General features: G+C 36.2%; 1 protein-coding gene across 2 annotated transcripts; it reads right to left on the bottom strand.

Moving 5' to 3' along the window:
* Nucleotides 1-1,899: 1,899 nt before the first annotated feature.
* coro2aa (coronin 2Aa) lies at nucleotides 1,900-24,169 on the bottom strand. 2 transcript variants are annotated; one of them, XM_065254855.2, is made up of 12 exons: nucleotides 24,015-24,169; nucleotides 14,523-14,723; nucleotides 13,466-13,582; nucleotides 12,896-13,045; nucleotides 12,143-12,322; nucleotides 11,620-11,736; nucleotides 10,228-10,332; nucleotides 10,042-10,138; nucleotides 7,527-7,639; nucleotides 7,302-7,392; nucleotides 5,898-6,163; nucleotides 1,900-2,862 (listed from the first exon to the last, which is right to left on the bottom strand). In XM_065254855.2, exons 2-12 carry the CDS (start codon nucleotides 14,721-14,723, stop codon nucleotides 2,734-2,736), a joined length of 1,566 nt encoding a protein of 521 aa, XP_065110927.2. In that variant the 5' UTR covers nucleotides 24,015-24,169; the 3' UTR covers nucleotides 1,900-2,733. The 2 variants fall into 2 exon arrangements, with proteins under 2 accessions (XP_065110927.2, XP_065110925.2); XM_065254853.2 differs by lacking the exon at nucleotides 24,015-24,169 and adding an exon at nucleotides 17,812-18,065.
* Nucleotides 24,170-25,406: the final 1,237 nt, after the last annotated feature.

The following is a 25,406-nucleotide window of genomic DNA, read 5'->3' as shown; positions in this document are numbered from 1 at the left end:
TGTGACAAAAACGTACCCTCTTTAAAAGTGTTATGAATGACATGTCCCCATCACAAGTCTGTAATTCTCTACCAACAGTGATGGCAGCAACATACATTGCATGTTTTACCTTTTTATGCTGTTGCCATCATCAACTGTAATTCCAACTAATGTGGTTCTTCCCGCAAAAGCATTGTAATTTTTGTTGAATACAGAGCTTATTTTTGCAATAATTCAAAAGTCCGCTACCTTCGGTTGGCCTACAAAAGTGTGTCATCACTGCGGCACTATTTGAAATATTTTGTGTGCTAAAGAGACACTGATTTCGGTTTACACTTGTCCATGATGCATTCGTAATTTTTTAGCAGTTTAAAAATGTATCATACTAATTATTTAGACTGATATGAGTGTGTGTCTCCCACTCAATCCAGTGATATAAGGCTTTATCTTTCCAGCCACCTCAGCTATTTTAGCACAACACCCTTATTCATCATCCAGGACCTTGAGAGTAGTGTTTAATGACCAGCTCAACTCCTTAGACCACATATGAAAACTCCACAGTCATACAGATTTGCATTGTTGTGTATCAATAGCATCAGGCACTTTATCTGATTATGATACTCGACTCCTTACACTCAGAGCTTTTAACCCAGGGTAATTTGTAATGTAAAAGCATTCATGTTTCACATTGTTCATACCTAACCCTGGAATATGATTTTACGCAGTACATTTCAGGGCTCAATGTAAAAAAAGTTTTATACTGGCCTGGTCGGGCCAGTGGTTCAGGTTTTCACTGGTCCCTCTAAAAAATGTCAGTGTCACAAATTTAAAAATAATTCAAAAGTCAAATATAATTGTATACATATACGACAGACACGTTCCAATGAAAAATGGCTTTCAATCTTTTCTGCTTTACCTGAAGACTGACTGCAAACGGTGCACAATATTGCATTGTTTCTTTCATTGTGTTTTACTCAAGTAAATGTCTGCTTCCAAGATGTTAAATAATATACATCGATAAAAATATTTTTTAGTGACTAAGGGTGAAGCACTGGCCCAATCGGCAAGTGACAATACTTTTTACTGGCCAGAACGTTTTTCACGCTTGACCTGGGCCACCAGGCAGTCCTTTATGTTGAGCCCCGCATTTGAAACCATGGGTCTAAGTTTTCATGAAATCAATAAGTTAAAAAAAAATATTAATTCTGTTTTATTAATAATAATATTAATTGGAACAAATACAACTTTTCTTAATTTAAAGAAAACATCTACTCTTACTGCTATAAATCACCCAAATGGGCAATAAATAAATGAGTCTTTACAGAGTCCAGATAACATGCTTTGCTTGTAAAGTGCTAGTACAGCCCATATAAATAATTAGTATATCATTTGTTATGATTGCTTTTTTGCACTGCTGCATCATGTTAAAGTATACATTCTGGAGCAGGAATTCGAGGGTCAAAAGCAGTTCTTACCCAGGTTTAAAAAGATGGTAGGTTTAGATAGGCTATGAGATGTGTGGTAGAGAGTTGCCTGTAAAAGACATACCCACGAAATAATTTGTTGTCAATTTGAGTGACACATAGAATTAAATTCTGATAGAAAGGATAGACTAAGAATAGAAAACAGCAGTCCAGTGTCACCTTTCTATCAGGATCATTGTGTAATTTTAGCCTTTTGGAAGTTCCTCTTATTTTATATCTTATTGACTGCTTTTCTTAATCATTCAGCCCACGTATTTTTTTATGAAAGAAAATATTAGATAATAGATAAGCATTTTAGGCAAGTGACCCTAAACTTTTGACCAGCAGAATGAATCTTACTGAAAACTGTCAATGAGACTAGGGTTATTTACCATGGTCCAAATGATTTGTTAAAAATGATTTTGTTTAGAAATCAAAAAAGAGCCTGCAATGAAGACAAGTTTTAACAATATTTAGTATATAATTTAGAGAAATATCAGAGCAACAGAACAATTTAAAATAGCATCTTCAGGTTTGCATTCTAATATATTCTAAGAGTGCACATGTACAGAATATGTAAACAAACCATTATAAAATAATTTGTACAAATTATGGCAAAACTTAGTGTTGCATCATTGGTTCGTTTACAAAGCAGCAAACAGTGGGTAAGGGGAAGGCAGTGGGTTACATTTTTAATTTACCTGACAAATCAGTTGTGGCCAATAGTTCAATTCAAAACCTAAAGATGGCCTTTCTTATAACCCCAACTCATTCAAATTGTGTCTTACTAGTGCATGATGGGATTTGGAATTTTCACAGCATTTAATCAGATAAACAACCAATAAATTTGGTCTTGTTCTAAACTTTGGATTTACATTTTTTACAGCATCAAACTTTCTTGTCACAACACTCATCCATTTTCAAAACACATTTAAAATAGCAAATAAATCAGCAAAAAAACATTTTAACTCATCAATTATAATTATATCCCCCTGTATAAAACACAAACATGCTCATTCAAGATAGACATTTTCAAAATTAAAAAAAAATTCAAGTAAAATGACAAACATTTTTGGATAGTGCTAAAGTGTAAAAAAAAGTCCTGAAAAAATTTGTTTATGTGGATAAAAAACACAAACAATGACTTACATAAACAGTTTTACGAAAAGAGAATGAAGCTTGAGAGTGTGTTTCCGTACAGTGTACTGACATGAGGGTGTAAGATGGGTTCTTGTGAATGTTAATGAGAAAGGCAGAGCTTTGATGTTGCGATGTACCAGGCCAGTCACTCTCAGGTGGTATGCAAGTTTCTTACATTTTTGATCTCCAGTTCGAGCTGTTTTATCCGCACGTCCTTTTGGTTAAGCAGCTCCTTCAACCTTCGGATCTCATCCTGCTGCTTATAAAAAACTTGCCGTAGCTATATGCAGAAACGCAAACATCAAGTTAGACCAACAAACATTCCCTTACAGACTAGAACATTCAAGATAAGAAAGATAACTATCAAAGCAGTACTCAATATTCAGCTTCTTAGCCTGTTCTCAGCCTCTTAGCTTTTAACTCTTTCCCTGTCAGCATTTTTTTAAGTTGCCAGCCAGTGCCAGCATTTTTTGATGATTTTCACAAAAGTTTGATGCTTCCAAAAATTGTCTTCTTTATATAATATATAAACATAAAATATATCAAATGCACAAAAGGCTGAGATAAATAGATTTTTGTGAAGACTTTTGTTAGCAATCAGATTCAGAATGATGATCAAAACATACGGCTTGGCCCGTCTATATTAACAAATAAATATTTTTGTAAGCTGGTAAAAAAGATAATCCAAATAAAAAGTTATTTTCCTTATTTAAAATTCTTTTCCAATTAGGTATACATTTTTTTCTTAAGTTTTACAAAAATGCAAATTTTGGTTCTTGTATTTTATTTACTTGACACAGAACATTTAAATGACCATTATGCCCTGCAGTTCAAGACGGAAAGATAGTTTTATGGTTTCACATTCAGATTTCTATTGGCTATGAATCCGCAGAGCAATGCTTCATGCATGTGAACATCATCACATTATATTCATTATTATTTGTAAATTTATGTGACGCTGGTCCTCTGGCCCAATATCCGTGTTTAATTATTGTTACTTGTTTATATTAAAACGCATAGATTATGACTCGCAAGACAGAACACCAACAAGACTAAAACAACCATAATAAGTTGTCCATGTTGATTTGTGATTTTTTTATACAGCAAAGTGTTTTTTGACAGTCAAATTATTTTAAGCCAATAAATGCAGAAATATGAAACGGTAGGTGTTTACAATTAACAGCTATTTTCAATAAACATACAGTCAGTGTTCATGCCAATTAGATTGTTTTAGATAAGAGCATGGTTTGTTAAAATTTTCACAAACAAATTTAGTCACAAATGATATAATCTTACAATTATGTTGTATAACAGTGGAAACCAACCCTGTTCCTGGAGATCCACTGTCCTGCAGAATTCTGCTCCAACCCCAATCCAACACATCTGAACCTGGCAATCAAGCATTTCAGGGCTACCTAAAAATTAGAGTCAGGTGTGTCGAAGCTGGGTTGGAACTAAAATATGCATGAGAGTAGATCTCCAGGAACAGGGTTGGTCACCCCTGTTGTATAATAATAGCTGTCCGGGCCATTGCATAAATAAACTTATCAAGTTAGGCTAAAACTATTCAGGTGGGTCTTACAAAGAACCATAAAACCATAGTAATTTGTGAATTGTTTCTTCTTCTTTATTTCTTTATGCCATTCCAGCATCTACGGCTATATTCATGGCCAGAACAAGTTAACTGTGAATTGTTTCACAGTATATATTTACATTTACCCTTGATTTAGTTCCAAATATAAGAATATATATAACATAACAAACTGCTTTTACTGTTTTAGACATCTTTCTGTAGTAATACTGCACAGTAATGTATATCTTCAAGAAAACTGGAGGCCTCCAGTTCCTTAAATGACCTCCCACACTAGTCAAACTGGACTTAAATTGACTTTAAAGGACAAGTTCGGTATTTTAGACTTAAAGCCCTGTTTTCAGATTGTTTATTGTGAAATAGAATGGTTTTGACTGAAATTTCGACATATGCGGCTGCCCTGAGAATTTTCGCGTGTTTGTGTTTCATCTCCCACCTCTACAATGGGTTTAATGGTGCACTGGAACAATCCTTCCTAAAATGCATTAAACTTTCGTTTACAAAGACGTGAAACTCACCGAGTGGTCAGGGGTGCTCACTGATATGCTCACACAAAAATCGCTGCAAAAGACGCATTCCAACAGGTTTTATCGTAGTTTTTACCAACTCCATTGACTTGTATTAGATGTCCTGTGAGGTACGGTATTACTCCGCGCCGGGAACTTTGTTTCTATTCTTGCAATTGGCAATGGCGGAGTAGCGCCACCACCTGGGCTGGAGTGTCTATTATTCAAGCTCTAAGCGGAAGAATGTACGGGTGTGAGCCGTTTGGAAAAATAGGTCCACAAGTTAACAACGAATGCTAAAACACCTGTTGGAAAGCATCTTTTGCAGCGATTTTTGTGTGAGCATATCAGTGAACACCCCTGACCGCTCGGTGAGTTTCACGTCTTTGTAAACGAAAGTTTAATGCATTTTAGGAAGGATTGTTCCAGTGCACCATTAAACCCATTGTAGAGGTGTAAGGTGAAACACAAACACGCGAAAAATCTCAGGGCAGCCGCAAATGTCGAAATTTCAGTCAAAACCATTCCATTTCACCATAAACAATCTGAAAACAGGGCTTTAAGTCTAAAATACCGAACTTGTCCTTTAAAACAAGTAAATTGGCTCTGACTGCAACACTGCATATTAATTGAAAATAGCTGTTTGTAAAAAAAACATTTTAAACTGTGTATCTGGCATTCACCGGCTTAAAATAATTTGACAAGAAGAAATTCGCTAAATTTCATTCATGCGTAGAAAGATGATATTTACATGCATGAAGGAACACCCTGCAATCACTCCAAAGAAGTCTGAATGTGAAACCGCTAATAATTGTGTTTTTCAAAATTTAGTTTTTTTATCATTTTTTTAGCAAGGTGCAAAAAGTCATTAAAAAAATCTGAAAATACGTAATATTTTTGGGGGGAGGGGGTAGAATGTTCTAAATACAGTTCGAATTACAATTTTGACATTTAACATATCTCATTTTTCTTATTACGGTTTAAAAAGGAAAAATAAATGCACACAAAAGTGCATTCCACATACACAGAGTATTTACTGCTTTTGTATGCATATATGCTAGGTAAGAGTGCCACCTAGTGCATAATAACAGAAATATGGATTGCGGTAAAAACTTTGGCAGGGAGGTGTTTTCTCTTAATTTAACATTATACTGTACATACCTTACTTCAAGCCATTAAAACCCTTGTTTACTGCAAAGCTCATTATATATAACATACCTCGTTTTCTGTTTTAGGCGGTGAGCACTGTGTGACATCTAGTTGTCTGTTGCTGACGTTGCTTTGAGAGCTGCTGTTTCCATCTGTGAATGGAAGCTGTGCGGTGGAGTGGGATGCGTTGGGTTCATTTTCCTCTTTAGCATTCGGCTTTTCCTGAATTAGCTGCGGCAAACCTGGTCGACTCCTAGAACGGTGCGTCTCAAACGAATTCAGCTCCGCATACGAGTCCTGTTTACTTCCAGGCTTAAGTGACATCATCACAGGATCTTAAAAACAAAAGGGAGTTATTAAGACTCAGACCCTCTTAGATCCCTTAGGTCTGGTAAATATTATTCACAAATTTGCTGTAAATCATTATTTCATAGGTGGCTAGCTTTAAGGCAGGAGTCAGGATGCACATAGTCAAAATAGTAGCCATATTTTTTCCAGTCTACATAAATTCTGGTCTTTTATGCAAGAAATGTGCAAGAACTTTCAAAAAGGAAGGATCAAAGCAACATCTTAGGGACATTTAAAACTAAAGGGGGAAGTAAGCATGGCATATGCTCTGGCAGCAAGAGGGCTGCATACGGTAAAAAAAATGATGAAAAATGTTGCGACCGAATTGTTGCAGTGTGCAGCATATGGTCTAAGCACTGATAATCTGACCTTCCGCTTCTGTAACCTGTAAAGCAATGCTGACATCACTAATGCACTGACGCACAGCACGAGGACTCAACTTCTTTGGTCGACCCTTGCAAGGTCTGATCCGAATGTAACCCATCTTGGTAAAGCTCTGTATGACCCTGGCCACTGTACTTCTTACAGCCTAGGCCATCTTTGTGGAAAGCAACAATTTTAATTTTCAAATCCTCAGAGAGTTCTTTGTCATGTTCAACATCCAGTGGTCAGTATGACAGAGTTGTACTCAAAGCACCAAAATTTAACTGATCTAATACAATATACGCAAATTTGTATCGTCCTGTCAAGCAGATAAAAACATGAACATGATAAATGATGATTCGTTTCTATAGTATTGTCCCTTGAGAAGATAAACTAAAATAGTTGCAGAAATGTGAGGGGTTGTTCTCAATTTCGTGAGATACTGTATATAACTTCCTTTTTTTAGCTGAACACAGAAAATTACTTTATATCTACAAATAATAGTAGCAAATAAAGAACTTTAAATCTTGCCAGTCTTGTAAACAGCTGTCTTATAACAGATTTTGTCATGAGAAACGCACAAACATTTACATTTGGACACTTGGTTCATCTTCAGAGAGACTTACTTTGTCCAAAGTAAGAAAAAACAATAGAGCGATTTGTTTTAGGCAAGCAATAGTATGAGAAGTGCTATACAAACCCTTAATCCAAAGAACCAAATCAACATGTTGATTCATGTATAAGGACATGTAAGACTCTAACCTTTATCCACACCACGGAGCCACTCATCTGCTGTCATGGAAGGCTTGTTCCCAGCTGTCGTAGGGTAAATGTCCTCTTGATAGGACTCTGACTGTAGAAAAGAAAATGAAAACAGAATTTTTAACTTGTTAGGTATGAGCACAGATAAACTAACTAGAAAACTAGTTCTATCTAGTACTCTATCAACCAAATGGCAAATCTAAAGTGTCCTCTGTATTTAAATACCCTTCTTGGAACAATCATGGACAGGGGTTCTATGAGGCTTTTGATTGTCACCAGCTTGTAGAATCTGAACACTTCACAGGAACACACATCAAGTCCTCGCTTTGGCATAACACCTGAAAGACAATCCAAGGACACACATACTGATTACAAACTTGTTGTCTTATGCAAAACTTATTTTTAGAATAATTTTAAGGTAAATGCCATATAAAAATAGTTGGACACTTGGGCTAAAAAAAAACCTAATTTTTCTATAATAATGAGACTTATGTGTGCAAATCATTTTTGGGGCATGTTAAATTAGTAAGATTGACTACAACTGTCATCTCATATTGTACATACTTAATGAGGCTAAACTGAACATTCTCTAACAAGTTAATATTTGTGACCACGCCTGTGAAAAAGCCATGTCTGTATGCGTATTTATGTTGCATGTATACACGGTAACATATACAGTAATGAGTTTAATTTACTTAGAAAATGCAAGGAAACTGATAACTTTTCGACTCTCCTCAGAGAAGTGATAGCCAGAAGAAGTTTTGAAAGACAAAACTTGAAGAGGTGCATTTTTAAGAGCCCTTCAAACACAATGACCAGGTCCTACAGGTATGTCGGCACACTAGTGCAACTAACAGGCTTTAGCCTATGAGTGCCACAAAGGAAGCATAATAAAAGTGTGTATTCTAACCAATGTTCCTTTTAAAAATCAAATGATAAGCGGAGGCATAAGCCACATAAACCTTCAGCGTGGAAGGGGTTAGCCCCGCAGAGAATCCCTCCTGCAGAAATTCTAGTACTACACTAACAGGGCAGAAGATGATGAGCTGCGCACCATCAGATGAACACAATCCACTTCCACTTCAGGGCATAAAGCTTTCTTGTGGAAACTTCTATGAGGCCAACCCCGTAGCTTCCATATCTCTGGGTGGGGTGGAGAATCGCACCCCCGGCTGAGACAGAAGATACCCCCTGACTGGGATCTCCCACAAAGGGCTCTCCAGAAGAAACATGAGGACTTGGATGGCCTGGACGGGGCTATTAACAACAAATGCACCCTCTTCTGGTGAATCTTGCCAAGAACTCCCGGGAGTATATACATCTACACATACTTACCTTGAAAAAGGGGAGGCTCCATGTGGAAAACTGCACATTTTCCCTCAAACAAATATCATAAGCGGTAGATGAAGATACCTGTGCGTCTTCAGTACTTTCTGTCTCGATGCTCAGCGCATGCATCTCCACGGAGATAGACAGCTGAAACGTCTGGCTCTCGCACCAGTCAGAAGTGCAGCGCGGAGATCCGATACAGATGAGAGAGCGCCGGATATCGCAGGGATAGGCAGAGATATGTCCACCTGTCCACCTTTTAGATGTGCAAACCTCTCTGAGCGCAACCTCCGTGCTGTTTCGGCAGCAGTGGGCCAGAGCCACAAGGAACGCAAGGCTGATAGCCTTTTTCAAATGGCGAACAGCAGGAGCGTAACGTGTGAAGACACAGCCCAGGACCAAAGCCGCAAGGGATGCAAGCCTGATCGTCCCTCTCAAAAAGCGCCAAGAGCATAGCATGCTGACGGGGAAACCCTTGCAGTGTGCACAGCCAGGTCCCACGAGAGCTGACTGTGCGTGCTGCACTACTTCAGACCACACACAGATCGTGTGTGTCTATGCCTGAAATACAGCGATTAAAGGGAGGAACTTATGGTCTAACTGATGCTACAAACTCACATACACAGAGTGCTTGCTGAAGACGTAAAAACTGGACACCCCTTTTATACATCCTGGTCCATACGCCTAGGACATATCATCTCCCGATTGGACTTTATAGAAGCAGTCATGGTAAGGCATTCCCCAAAGCATTGCTATGGTGATGCAACAACATGTGTTGAATTGGGTTCATGTATACCGAATGATCACCTGAATGGTGACTTCACAAAAAACTACATTTTTTACTGCAAAAAACGTAAATATTAAGGGGTGGTTTTCTGGACAGGGATTAGACTAGTCATAGACTAAAATAAATGTAAAAGTTGTCCAAACTAAAAACAACTTGCACAGACATATCTTAAAATACATCAGTACCCTTTGTTTTACCTCAAAATGCACACAAGTGATGTTTTTAGTAATGCGTGTTTGTTAAAACTAGTTATATTTCCTAATTAAACTAAGGTCTAGTCCTGGCTTAAGCTAATCCCTGTCCGGGAAACCACCCTTAAGAGATTTAACTTCCACAACATCTTATTAAAATCGATTTAAATGCCCCATCAGTTCTTAGTCTTTGACCAAAATTAATCATCAAATATTCACGCACAAAGGATTATGGGTATTTTTCAAAGTACTTTGTACTTATAATTTTAAGTTCATTACACTTTTTCTGATATTTAAAGCATGTGAAGTATTTACTCACAAAACCTGAAAAGTGAAAGAAATGACAAACAAAAAACAATCTTCCAAATAGCTTTTAAACCATCTTTGCTATTCAAAATTTGTGTGCTTCTGGCTACAGTTGAGAAATACTCACCCATTCCCTTTTGTGGAAGAAGAGATCGGTATTCTGTCAAGAAGTGCACATATGGCTTTTCTAGGCTGATTTCATAGTATCTGATATTACCATCACCCTAAAGCATACAGAGGATTGTGTTAATGATAATCCTCTACCATTAATGCAGGACAAAAAACTGTTGCCAATCTGAGTGTATGTACTTACTTTTCCAGCTATGTACAGCATGTGTGTGTCAGGGTCATAGAAAGGGAAGAGAACCCCAGAGGAACCATCTAAGTCTTCTGAATAGCACGGCTGAGAAAGGTCGTCCTGCAACACACATGTACATTTTTATGTAGGATTTAAAACATTGATTATACTTTTTGTTGTTGTTATTGAAGCTCTGAATCATAAAAATTAATAGTACAGTAGAGTATGCATGATATTTCTCATAATTAATTCATAGTAAAAGACTCAAGATCTTATAATTCATCTAAAAAAACCTTCTCCAACAACCTAAAACAGTGAATACATAAAAAATAATCATCGATGGTAGACAGTTGAGTGTAAAAATTTCATAAGGTGATCTATTGTCTTCCTGAACATCAAAGATATCTTCTTGTTGTAGTGTATGAGTTGTATCTGCTAAATGTTGGAGCCACTGATCAGTGGTTTGAACTAGTGATAGACCGATATATCGGCCGGCCGGTTTTATGTGTATCGGCATCGGCCGATATGTGGCTGCTGTGTTTGCCGATTTTTTCCGGCATTCTTTATAGAGAGAGTGCTGGAAACAGCAAGCGATTGCAGGTCATGTGACTAAAAACAGCCAACCTTTCCATAACAACATCGAAAGCTCAGCCTAACAGCTGATCATAGCTGCACAAAGCAGGTTTTTATTTCTCATCTCTATATATATTTGTAGTAGTAAAGTGCTACAAATCAGTATCCTTTGCTGATAGTTCCTCGTCATTGTGGAGAGTGCAGTTCATGGTTCAATAGCACCCTCACCTGTTTTTACTATTTGTTAAATATAGTATTTTTTTAAGTTTAATAAATGTTACATTTTTAAATTGAGACTTTTGGCGTCATCGTGCCATTTTTATGACGTAAATTGAGTAAGCAAAAGTGGTATCGACTCCAAATATCGGCTCAAGGAAATAGGCAGCCTGTATCGGTCATCGGCTAAGGCTGATGAAACAAAAATCGGTATCGGCATCAGCACTAAAAAAATTCATATCGGTTAATCCCTAAACTCACTAACATAAGCTACTGCTGGGAAGAAATGCAATGTGCAGAAGATGCAAAACAACCAACGCATGTGCAGTACCTGGAGGATCTATTCTATAGAACAAGGGGCACCTTCTAATGCGGTTCCATTTAAAGAGTTCAGACACGAAAGCCGCTAAATGCCACCTCTGGCAAAAATGAGATAACGTACTATACATTCATCAAATACTTTGGGGTCAAATCCATTTGAGAAAATCCTTTAGGAGTCTGATATAAAATGCTAATTAACAAGAAACCATTCCAGACACACTTAGGAGGTTTTGCATCTGAACTCTTTATTTGTTACCTCAATAAATACATTTTAAAAAGTGCTTAGGAAGCCCGTACCTGATCCCAAAGTGCAATCTGACGATGGTTCCAGTGTGAACTGCCTGTAGAAAGGAGCATTTTCAGGTTTCCTAGAAATAGCACTTTACTGGCTCGGTGTGTCTTGCAATTTGTCTCCTGCAATCACGCAGTAAATGTGGGTTTAAGAATAATGGCACATTTTCTCTCTCACACACACTGTTTTGTGGGGGGAGTAAATGTCTAACAGTTTTAAGCACAACTTAATCATCTTAGCATGAAAATAAAATAATCACTTCTCTTATCTGAGAAACATAGAGAGTCGTATTATATACGTATGTGTGTATGTTTGTAAGCTGGAAGGTGTCCTTAAGTTATACGAAAATCTCCCATAAATTTAAAATAACATGTATTATTATTATTATTATTATTATTATTATGCTTGACCTCTGTGTAACGCTGATCATCAACATTGCTCTTCTAAATGTATTTGTTTTAAATGTATGATGTCAGAGAAACATACTGTGCAACAGGAAGTACAGCAATATGACTAATGGACACATACACGTAAAAGGACTCCAGTGCGCGGATCGATCACTCTGATCTTCTTGTCTTTGCAAGATGTGGCGAGTCTGCTGCCGTCTGTGTTGAAGGACATAGACAAAACCACATCTGTGTGCATACTTATGGACTTTACAGGGTTCTTGATCACCTGTTCAGGAACATCCAGATTCCACACCATGACCTATAGATGATTATACACAGGAAATGTCAATTTAAAACTTCACAGTAAATCTATAAAACAAACCAAATTAGATTAAGGTGATGCTTTAGATGGTTTCTACAGGAAAGAACCTTACAGCTACATCTAGGGCTAACATTCCAAGCTCGGAGCCCTTCCTTCGGACAGCATGCCAAAAATGCTTTATTATCATATTACTCTATTGATATATGCTAATGGAAACTTGTGAAATCCAAGTAAAGTCTTTTTAGTATTTTAAATGATTTGAATGTTTATTTTGAATCTCAAATTGGATTCTTGTAACTCATGCACGTCTTGAGTATCGATCACAGGGAAGATAAATTATTTGGTCCAAAGTCCAAAGACTAGATATATTTCTCACCCAGCTAAAACACATTTTACGGTTTAAATTAAATGTTCTGTATTTTTGTGGTTTAGTATAGTTAACATAATGATTATGTGGAGTGTTAAACAAGTTTACTATGAATGTGAATATTTAAAATGCTTTCCTGGGGCCTAATTTACTGAAACCTTGTCCTTCTTCATTCCCTAGCACAGTGTGTATAGTACAGGTACCTGGTAGTCATATCCAGTACTGAAAATAAGGTTGTTGGCTGTGGGGTGCCACTCAATGAGACCAACACGCCGAGAATGACCCTGCAGCTCTTTCCAGGGCACTGTGATGTTCTTCGTGACACCATGTTCAGGAATGTCCCAGATCTTTACCTGAATAACAACGTAGATATATGACAATGTATGTTAATAAAGTAAAAATGTAGTTCAAGTGTATCAAGAACATCTAAATTTAGCAAATAACAGTTTATTTGTTCAGATCACTTCAGATAAACATTAATCAGATCAGTTTAATTAGATGGACTGAATTTTAACCTCCTAAGACCCAAGCTTTGGTTTGTCTCTTTTTAAGATTTCTTCCAGCTATTTTGGGGTTAGGAAGAACCAATAAATTAAATAACTTTGAACACGAAGCAGTGTCATTGTCCATGTTTGTGTACAACAGGTTCCAGTTACACAGAATTAAGTATTATGGTGCAAACAACAAAAAATGTGATGTCCACGTATGTGGACACATCAGGTCTTAGGAGGTTAAAAGAATTAATTTAAAGTATTTGTCATATTCAGACTTACTGTGGCATCCTCTGAACAGGAGGCTATGCAGAAGTCATTAAAAGGATTCCATTTGATGTCGAGCACGTTGCCTCTGTGACCAGACACCTTTGGATGATGAGGATCGATCTTACCAGTCTGAGATTACAAAGATACATATTAATGTATACATACAGGTATACCTACTTAACATCTATTTTCGGTCAAAATGAATAACATCTATATATATATATATATATATATATATATACACACACATTCAAATTGGTTTAAATGATTCCCTTGTTCCATTGGATTTATGCACTTGTGAAAAGTGAAAATAAATGGCAGATCTATTTTCTGAAAACAAGTCTAAATATAATATGTAAATGGTCTACTGCAAAACAAGATACGGATACTGACTTAAAATAGGATTAAAACATTTTTTTGTTGAAGAACAAACAAAACAAGAAAGACCTTACAAGTTAGGGCAAGAATCATAGCATCCCACACTTCTCTTTAGAAGACAGAAGCAAGTCTCAGCAAGAAGAGCATCCTTTAGTAGTCAAATCTAAATGTTATTTGCATTACATTGAAATGTTGTGGTAAGTCAGGCTACTGTATGGTTTGCTTGCTACTAAACTATATGTTATTGCACACATATATTAAAATACGTTTTAGTTGACGGCTGATGTCTGGGGGTTGAGAAATACGATACAAAAAGATGCCTTAAGCAATTTATGTAACCTTTGTCATTCCTGAGACATAAGGTAATACATCGCTGAACATAACACAGGCAAATAACCAGGCAGACGTGTTTGTACAAAAATGTACCCCTATAAATAAGCAAAACTTGGCTAAATTACAAACATATTTGTGCAGTTTTTTTCTAGGGTAAGGGTGTGGGTTAAGGTTGGTTTGTAGATCGCTAGGCAAATGTATCTAAAAGGGTGTTTGGTGGCCCTAAAGAAAGAACATGAGAGAACACTAGACTGAAAGAATCTGTCTAAAAACAATAAGAAACACTAAATAGACAGTAATCTGTATATTTAAAAGATCACCTTAAAGCCAAAGAAATGAGGGAGGATGTCTCACTCACATGATAGATGGACAGCACAAGGAAAGCTCCGCCCCCTGCACATTCAGTGATGACCGCGATAAAGTGAGGGTTGATAGAGCAGAGGTGATTGTCATGAACGCTCCGGGTGATGGGCACACCATCATAACAATTCTCCTTTGAGGCTGGCTTCCCAAACACATGGCGAAACTTGGAGCTACGGTACTGAGGACGCCATGTCATCTGGAGAGAAACAGAACGATCAATTACCAAAAAAATTTTTCAGGGCTGTACATTTTATAAATAGTAATAATAACAAAATAAAACAATTAATCAGTTTGTTTGCTGAAAAAAAAAGTTTAGTCTTATGTTTATAAGACCAGCTAAAATACTCCAATCTCTAGCCATTGCAACTGCAATAAAAATTTGTAAAAAAAAAATGTACTGCCTCTAAATCTGCAGGTTAGAACTAAACACACCTCACCGCATGTAAAGTAAAACTGTCAAGAATGCATAACTGAGAACTGTGTTTGAGCAGCTCACAAAATACTGAAGTTATGATTCATTCATGAAAAAACAATTGAGCATTTCCAACATTATAAATCTGACCTGCCGTAAAAATGTGATTTAACTTTCCACATAAACTATTAATTTGCAGTTTTATAAAAAGGTGTAGGGTTAAACCACACAGATAATACAGAGATAAATAAAATCCAGAAATAAAGTCTAGATATTTACATGCCTAACAATTCTTGATGATGGGAAATTATAGGAAACATACTTAAACCAGCAGAGTTTGGCCTCTGAGACACTGATCAGTATTATGTCTAAACATTGACAGGTTGTGCTTTACCAATTTAATATGATTGGATAGGAAGTTTTTGTAATGTTTGCGTCCATTAGTATGGCTGTTAAAAAAGCCAGAACATTTGTCATAACATGGTCACATGGACATAAGTCAGATTGGCACTGAAAGTTTTAAAAAGTTATATTATGTTTCTATTTAACCTCTCAAATGTTAAACATGTTGACACAGCTAAAACATAGTGACTTCATAAATGAAGCACTGTTGTGACAAAGTTTGATTATTTACATCTCTACACACCACTACTCAAATAAAACTTTTCTGGATGCAATGCAATTCCTCTATATCCCGCTATAGCAACATAAAATAAAGAATCTATTCAAATGGTTGTCAATCACAAAGTTGTAAACATCCTTTACCCCTTCCGTATTCAGTTATTAAATATTTACATTGATATAATACTTCGCTGCCAAAAGAAATATCCATGTGGCAATTGTTGTCATCCACCTCTGCAGGAAACACTAGTCGAGTTCTTCTAAAATGGTTAGTTACACTGAATTTCACAAGCAAAACGTCTGTTACAAGGTTGATGACCATGGAGATAAATGCATTGTGAAACCAGTATGTCAGTTCATAGTGATGACAGATAATGTTCTACTGTAATAGAAACTAAATCTAATCTTATCATAATAAAATCTGGTGTTGCTCCAAAAGTTGCTGGATGTACAGTTGCGAATTAGTCTTTGAAAAATAATGACAGATTCTTTAAACAATTAACAGTCAATTGTTATAACATTTTTTGGGGGTGACTGAGTATACTTCAATTTTCTTTGATCTGCTATGCTCTGTGGATAGTGTGAGGGACAAACATCTAGCTGGGTGAAATTGTACAAATCTGAATGCATCGTCTGTGCACAGTGACCGTTCTAATAGGCCATTGTGTTATTTTGGGATGAGTTTTAAAAAGCATTTTTCCACCCATGAAGACCGCTGCTAGAACAAGATTGAAGAAGGGTTGTTCCAAATGAAAGTGACCAATTAAATCTCTTAAAGAGCAGCTATTGCATTGCTAAAAAAAACAATGTTATTTTGTGTATCTGGTATAAAACAATGTGTTTGCATGGTTTATGGTTAAAAAACACTTAATTTTTTCACATACCGTACATTTTTGTAAGTCCTAATTTTACTATCTTTCTGAAACGCATGGATTTGAAAAGCTCTGTGTCCCTGATTGGCCAGCTAATCTGTACGTTGCAATTGGTCTGAATACATCTGACGTCAGACAGAAATGTGACGCTGCTTCCCATGTTTGAAAGATTTGCGCACAATGCAATGCTAACAGGAGTTAACTACAGGCTGTGAGTCCGAAGCAGAAGGAATTATGATAATGTCAGTCTTGTCTACATCACCAATCCCAGGAAGTAAACTGTTGCCTACAATCCATGTGTTTGTTATAGTTCAAGAAAAGAGATTTTCGTTGGAGACAATAACTTGCGTCATGGTCTACTTTGGGGTATGTACCTTTTGCATATCGTTTGTAATACACACCTACACACCAAAGGAAATGTAAAATTTTGAATCTGACCATTGGTGCTCTTTAACAAAAGACTGTTAGCAAAGTGTGCATATGAGGGTCAATTAAGGAAGTAATTTCGCCATTTATGATCACATAATTGCACTTGCAAATTATTTTTTAACTGGAGCAGTAGATTTGAGCTTCAACTTGGGATGTTAAGCCCTTTTAAAATGATACCTTATTATGTATTTACATTATTTAACATGTGACCGTACTGTAAAGTAAAAAAGCTGAAATAAAGCTTTCAATAAAGTACAACCATACCTGGAGTGAGAAACAATTTTTTTTCCTGTGCCTTACTGGTCAAGGAAGCACAACTGTTTATAGCTCATAGGCCATAAGTTTGTGATTTGATATTTAACATAATAATGAAAATGAATTATCTGCTCACCAAATTCTGCTATTCAAATTACGTCACAAAACTTAGTTTACAAAAGTGTTTGAATGTTATTAAATCATTCTGTCATGTTTGAGCTGCTTTTAAAAACTGGTGTAATGATTAATAGAAAGATGGATTAAACACTGTGGGTGTGGAGGTAGGTAACAATAAATCTAATAGATAGAAATCAAGGTAATACGTGACAACCTAAAAAATTTTGAAGCACAGTAACTAAAACAACCACAGCTTAAAGGGCAAACATCATTCAGACAGAATGTATCGATTACATTTTTCCTAACTAAAAGTTTAACATTTTGCTACAATCATTTCCACAACTAATTAAGAAAATATGCAGTTCTTCTGTCAAAAATTTCACCACAATATACATTTTAAAGCCTAGAAATGCAAATGACAATGACTGTAAATAGCATTAATACATGTAGCATGTGCATCATTAGCATTGTGACATAATACCATGTTTCCCTGTAAGCCCCTAGGCTGAACTGAACTCTTATAGTGCTTCAGAGTCTGAAAGGCCACAAAACCACCATTTATTGTGGAAAATACTCACCCTGTCTGTGCTGACACACAAAGACCTGACAGAAAATAGAGAGATGCACAAAATGAAAGTGAAGAATGGTTTGTCCCTGTTTGGCAACTTCCACAGGCAGAGTTATAAATCCATTCCAGGAAGAGAATCAAAATAAAGAGTGGGAAAATGAGACGTTAAAAAAAGCAGATGTCAAGCGTCTGCCCCGCAGCCAAAACATGGACAGAATGCAAGCGGCACGTCCAGTGTTTGTGAGCAAAGCAGGTAAGAGATCATTTGTGCACACTCCCTAAAAGGGTGGTGCCTTACAGCAGAAAGAGGAGTTCCTCACAGGCTCTGTGTGATTGTATGACAAGTAAAACTCAGATGAACTACTGCATCATCCAAACGCATTTAATGCCTTGTCCACGCTGCACACAAATCTGATTTGTTTTTTAAACTTTCAGACTGACTGTCCCACAATGTCATCAATACCTGAATTCTAACTACACAAAGTGATATAGGCTAATAACCACAAGGCATATGCGAGAACATATAAACAAGCATTTTATTCACTGATGCATATACAATGCTGTGTTCAAACAGTACACAGTAAATCACACATACAGCCGCAGGATTGCAGTTTTTCTGAATTGCTAAAACACTCCATCTGAACAAAATTCCCAGTGGCTTAAACCCATTTGTCAACTCATTCACTCTTTTGGCAAAACCTAAAACAAGAGGTTACACACTTTTTGCAAAACCCCAGCACTTCTTGTGCAAAACTCTAAACACAGGCAACAGAAGATAAACACAACTACAACACAGTCATCATCAAGTAAACACAACAAATCTAAATTCTTTACACTTTTTACTAATGATGTTTCTTTCCAATTGTACGCAATATAAACGAGTGTACAGGTGGTACAGATGTTTTATATGTTTATATCAACAATGAATGGGAACAATCTGAGAGGTAGAGGAGGAAGAGTGATTGAGAAAGAGCAAAACCCTATATAGAGGAATTGCAGTTGTCCTGTGTAGGTGTGGTGTGTTGTTAAGAGTACTGGCAAAGGACAAAGTTATCTGTGGTGTGGATGAAAGCTTATGGTCAGAAAGTTGAGATGCTGAGACAGACAGACATTTTTCTTTCATTGACTTGCAGTTGCACATTTTTGAGTACTGCAAAATGATTTACAATTTGAGTATTGTGCAGTTGGACTGCTGAATTTCTACAGGGTACTGTGCTGGATCTACAGACATTTAAAACTTACTATTACTGTACTTGCAGTATATTTTTCCGCAACCATATACTGTGTATGCGGTTTTCCATTTTTTGACGTAATGTCTAATGAATACTCTATAGTGTTTTGGATATTGACTGGTTGTGTGTATGTTCTGAAAACATTGTTTGATTTTGAGCACAGATGGATTTGAAGGGAGTTGTTTGATGTTGCCAGTAGTCGGAGGTTTGAAGATTTGATTTTGTGGCCAAACTGTGTTTTGCCTTTAATCATAATTTCTACATGTGACCATTTCAGTCCCGTGTCTGTTGATTTCCAACAAAAACAAACCTCAGGCGTGACTATAATGTAAGCAATGTAAAAGTCTAAGAGCATGCACAGACATAAGAAAGATGTGAATAAAAATCAAGGTTATTCCATCATTCCATCAAATAATCACTTTTGAATCATCCCTAAATATAATGAAAAACATTAGCATTGTGTTTAAAAAAAAATAATATAAACTTGATCTAAATGATCTAAAAACATTGCATCTTTTTGTCAGTTTCTCTGGTTTCAGTTGTCTGTAGATAAATGCAAAAAAACAAACATAATTTTTATTAGGAATTTAGCAGAAATGTTGTCAGTAGTTGACAGAATGAAACAAGTATACCTACCTATAATTAGTAAATATTTTTTTATAATCCTGAAGTGGTCTCCTAATTTTTTTTGTAGCTGTATTTTACTGTATGAGGAAGAAATAATGACTGTGTTCTGACACCAAGGACAATATGGCGCACTTTGTATGACGTCGCAGATATGTCACGGTCTGAATGATAAAACCCCCTTGAAATCTAAACATAATTTTGAAACCATATTTCATATTGTTCAGACTACAAAAACTTTTGATCACACAAAAACTATATTTTTACATACCTACTTCACATTTGTTGCACTACACAATGTAGAGCACAATCCTGAACAAGGATCCTTAGCATTATCACATTATTTAAATTCTGTAAAAATATGCTTATACACGGAGGATGCATTAAAAAATATGCATAACACACAGATACACAGAGAATGAAAACTGCCGTTGTGGTGGGGCATCATGTGTTATAAGATATGGGACATAAGAAATAACAACACACAGGTACAAAATCCAGTCCATAGGTCAGACTCAGTCTGATAGAGCAGACGAAAGTAGAAGCAGTTCTATAAAACAAGCTAAGAATATACTTGGTATTATTGAGTTAACATAGTGATGTGTGTGAAAGTGAAGACCTGTGAGAAATTAGATGATCTGTGTTATGTTTTTTGCTGACTCCTGCAGTTGAACATCGATCACTAAAAAGAAGCTTTCACGCTACCATCAGTTGTTTCATGCTCTGCTATCTGAGCAATTTAAAAGCTGTCTAACAGGAAGCTTTCTGAAGGCTTCAAAAGATGAATAATGTCCAGATAGTACAGAAATTATGCTGATGACTTGCAAGGAGAAAAAAGCTCTATAGGCCTAGTCTAGATCTTAGTCAAGTCACAATGTCTTTGATCTTAATAGGGGTGATCTGCATTTTCACAATACAACGCCTAGTCTAAGTTTCTGGGCTATTAAGACTCCACCAAATCCTATGTACATCCCTGAGATACTGAGATACTATAGATGGGCACTACCTTGTATTGTCTGGAGCATGTTGTTATGTTAATGGAACCTAAAATGCACAGTAAGAGCTGTTTATCCTGTTTTAAATCTTTACTTTTGCGATCTGATTAGACTGTGAGACTTCACTGGGTCACATTTGTTTTGATTTAAAATTAAATACAGATTTACATATTACATATATAAATATATATATATATATATATATATATATATACTTTATACTATTTATTAAACTCTGCTAAGGTGTTTATTCACAAGAATGAAGGTCAAATGGTGGTTGACAAAATTGTAAATATATTCAAGTTACAGCGATTTCCAACACATTTGTGTAATGAAGTTTTGCATTTGCCCCTCCATACATTCTGCTCTCAAGCAGTTTGCTTAGCAAATAGGGTAATGGATCATTGAGGCACTTGCAGGAGGTGAATTACCTTAAGCTCTGTTTATAACGCATTAGTTGATCAGGTGAAACCATTTGGTGAGTATCAATTTTACCAATTTTGTAACGGATATAGAAACATGCAAATGCATTAGTGATGCACTAAATCTGAAGTCCAAAATTAATTTGCGCTGGTTTGCTTTTTTAAAGCAGGAACATTGAATTTGACTGTCAAACATTACATTTGAATGATAATTTCCATCCTAGAAAAAAACTTGCAGAACCTAGCAGGATAAATATATCTTCAGCATTCATGGTAACTTCTGACAAAACAGAGTGTCTATTTATAACTCTTTTATAATTAAATTTAAAATATATGTGAGAAGTCAAAACAATGCACTACACAAACAAGCACAGCTTGAATAAAGTAGTCTTGAGTAGCTTTGGTTTGTTATTGCTCATAAAAAGATGGTTTTGACATACAACCAATGCAGAATCTATTGGGCTATATTTTGTTTGGCTGGATTCTCTGTCTAAAATAGGTCATACATTTTCATCCCTCCCTCAAACAGTGAAAATGCAAAGTATGCTAAAAAGGAAAATATGATGTATTTGAGAAAGATTGAGCGCACCTATATTGCTTTAATCTGTGACCAACTAAAAATGTATGTTGTAATACCATGGAATAGTTAGCATGAAAAGAAATATTTAAGCATTTTGCAGATGCTTTTTTCGAATAGCACAAAAGTTATATTCCTATAAAAATATTTTGTTTGCGTGAAATATTGTCCATTCATAATATTTACTGCATAAATGAAGGAAACTATATAGCCCAATAATGCAAACAATTCACCATCTGCTCACCTATACACTATGACATTTAGAAGAGTTCATGTAACAAAAAACTAAATCAATATGTTTATGGAGGGAAGGGATGCACTGCACAAACAAACTGTATAATGACTAGAGCATTACAGAGGCCAGTTAAGTCAGGAAGATTCCATTCATAAACCCACTTAAGCAGAGAGAATGATGGGAAATGCTCTTTGATGGTTTTTAGAGTGGGTGACTTTTTAGAGTAGGTGAACTGTGAAACAAATAATCATGGAATGAAGGGAGGATTGGCAGAGATAATTTTGATTTTAATGCACTACCATTCTATGAGACATGAGTCATTAGACAGATGTGCATTAAAACCCACAAACAACTAGGCCTAATATCCCAATATAGGATGCAATGAATTTAATGGTGAACTTGAAAATTGATACTATGTTCAAAATGTATGCAGGTTTACAGACTGTACAGAGACGGGAGGGGGCAATAAAGGAGAGGCAGATTTTCGAACTTAGATGGGTAAAGGATTGGAGTATCAAATGAACATGCATACAAGGACTTATGTATTATGATGTGGCATTCCCTACACTAGGGCTGCTTGTTTATGGGCAATTGTAATCCCAATTATTTGAGTAAAAATTTAACATGATTACTCAGTGACTTTGAAAACATGCATTTATTTAAACTTCTTATTAAGTAAGTGTTGCAATAGGCTACACGTATCAAAGCAGTGGTGCCTTCGAAAGCGCCTTACAAAAACACAGCATGCAATTTATATTTGAATCGCACAATAATTGTTTACCTTGATTATCTTGTTTTTGTAATTGTTTTAATCAAAAATTAACATTTTCTTGTAAAAAGTCTTACTACCAAGTTTAACATTAGGCAAAGCATTTATGCATTCAACATAGATCATAAAACGTTTAAATTGATTGAGAATGTAAACATTATTGTGCTTTTTGTCCAGCTCCTGTTCAAATCTACATGTGGTTTTAGGAGACCCTTGACCTCAGCAATATGGCGGCTGATGGCATTCGATTCAGGTGCAAATGTAGCGTAAATGTATGTCTATGCAATAAAGACATTCTAATCAAAGGGCATTAAAAGTACACCATCTCTGAAGTTTCTTAAGGTCAGCCAATCAGAATAATGCGTATCTAGATAAAGAAAGTGTTTTCCAGTATTGCCTGGAATATATGTGAGTGTGCACTGTGACCCTGAAATTTATAAAGTTATAACGTTATAAACTCCAAGAAAGAAAGTGGAAGCAAATAAAAATGCTACTTAGTTACTTTACCTGCACTTGCAAATGTAAAGTTAAATCAATTCATATAAAAACTATGCAACACGGACAACAGAAACAGAGTAATTTTTGACTCAGGGCTCAGAGGCATGTTTGCACACGACCACACCTCCATTTAGCATGTCTTACCCTGAGGACTTTGACACCTGGCAACCTTCAAGAGCTCTTCACCAGAAGCCATGGGTGTCTGTTTCACTAAAGCCACCCCATTTCCTCCTGATATTAACCATTATGTTTGAAAATGTATAAGGCAGTGGCTGATGTTATGATGGACTGTGAGATTTGTATAAGCATTTTGGAAAAGTCCATACAAAATAAATAATAGTTATGTAAATCACAACAAACCCTAAACTGAAAAGTACCAATTTAATTATTTATTTAAGTATTTGAAAGCTAAGGCTAAATATTAATAATGTTGTCTCATGTAGCCTAATTATCACCAAAAGGAAGTTGAAGGTGGACATAGCTCATCAGGTAAAACAATTTTGTATTCTACGCTTTATAAATGTGTCCCCATAGGAAATTCCAGAATTGAAACACACCATATATAAAGTGTTTGTTTAGTTTAAAGCTTCTGAAACTCAAAAATAGTGTAGGTACTAAACATATAGATGAGAAGATTACAGTAAATCAATCACAAATATAGGATCACAAACAGTAATTTTGTTGTCGCTGTGATATTCAGAGCATTATGATATTAAAAGCATCACTTTGATAATTGTAAGGATCACCCAATTAATAAAAAATACCCAAAATAAAATGAAAGATAACACTACCCTGAACATTTACATGGCATCTACACAGAAAAGTGTAGGTAAGTGAGAGGACAATTATTTGCTTTCTTACCTTTGTGATGATGATGATGATGAAGCAGTATGAGTAAAAACAACAGTACGACCCGCGGCTTCTAAATCCGCGTCTTTTTAAATGAGTCACTCACAGAAATGTGTCAGAGTGAGAGAGAGGGAGAGAGATTGAAATTGGGGGAGAGAAGGGGGGGGAGAGAGAGAGAGAGAGAGAGAGTGAGAGAGAGAGTTCATATATGCCGCAGTGTTTGAGGTGAGGCGCGAGCAGTGCATTGGGTGGCAACTGTACAATGACAAGACGTGTATCTTCCTTAAGGTGGCGTTTTTGTCATATTAGAGACGTCTTCACACTGTCTTTGCAATAGTCTTCGAATTTAGAGTCATGCTTGTTAATCGAGAAACAAATTTCACCGTAACCGAGAAAAGACTGAATTAAGCTTTAAAACTCACAAACGAATGATATTGGTCCAGTGAAATAATGCGCGTGGAAATGTAACAGATTTCACGTGATTCTGCCGTCTCCAGCTGCAGCCCCGCAGCGCCACACAAGAGGTTTGTTCGACATACGGCGCCGTAAGAACCGACAGCCGGATGACGTCAAAGTTCCACGAGACGACAAGCGTTTGAAAGCAAACTCCTCCGTATGATTTCGCGAATCGCTCTCGCGGTACAAGCGTAAAATTCAGGCCACCCGTCTCAGGGCGGAAGTGATGTTGAACCATATGATCTTATTTTTACATCAAATTTTGATAGGATTTATATGTGTCTTTAATAACAATAACTAAAAATACTAAAACATAATTATATCTGTTGATTTATTAACATTTATTTTCATAGTTAACTAATGCAACATCATTAGTGTTTCCTTTCTGAAAAATCCAGCTAAGACCAGCATAAGCTTGTAGCTGGCTTTAGCCGGTTTAAGCTGGTCTTCCCAGCCTGGCAAAGCTGGTCAAGCTGGTGGGTCTGGTCTTCCAGCCTGACCAGCTAAGTCCAGCTAGACCAGCTTAAAAGTGACCAAAACACAGCTAGACCAGCTTGCTACACCAGCAATACCAGCTAAAACCAAGCTGGGAGACCAGCTAAAACCAGCTCACCAGATTATGCTGGTCTTAGCTGGATATTTCAGAAGGGTTGCCATTTGACTCTTTACTTCTATTTACTTTGTTCATTATCAGTATCTACTTAATAGTTCATTTCATTTTTTATTTATTTATTTAAAAAAGGGCAATGTACATTAATCAACATTACCATAATGTATATTGTACCAGAGTTAGCTCAAAAGTGCTAATTTTCATCGGCAGTCCTCCGGCCAGGTGTAAAAAAGGCACCCTTAAAAATTATCACAATTATAAAATCACAAAATAAAATTACATACAACAAATTGTAGCTAGCAAATACAATTCATAGAAAATAACTATAAATGTATAAA

The sequence above is a fragment of the Paramisgurnus dabryanus genome, chromosome 4, assembly GCF_030506205.2.
Source record: "Paramisgurnus dabryanus chromosome 4, PD_genome_1.1, whole genome shotgun sequence".
In the NCBI taxonomy this organism is placed as follows: Eukaryota; Metazoa; Chordata; class Actinopteri; order Cypriniformes; family Cobitidae; genus Paramisgurnus; species Paramisgurnus dabryanus.
The sequence above is the reverse complement of the archived record's forward strand: the minus strand, read 5'-3'. Positions and strand labels throughout refer to the sequence as shown.

Bases quoted from the DNA above. Each gene is read 5' to 3' on its own strand.
- coro2aa (XM_065254855.2), bottom strand. From the start codon at position 14,723: ATGACATGGCGTCCTCAGTACCGTAGCTCCAAGTTTCGCCATGTGTTT. The intron at 6,164-7,301 runs GTTAGAGTCTTA...TTTGTTTTTAAG, and splicing joins GCTCCGTGGTGTGGATAAAG to ATCCTGTGATGATGTCACTT. The intron at 2,863-5,897 runs GTATGTTATATA...TTCTGCATATAG, and splicing joins CGCCTAAAACAGAAAACGAG to CTACGGCAAGTTTTTTATAA.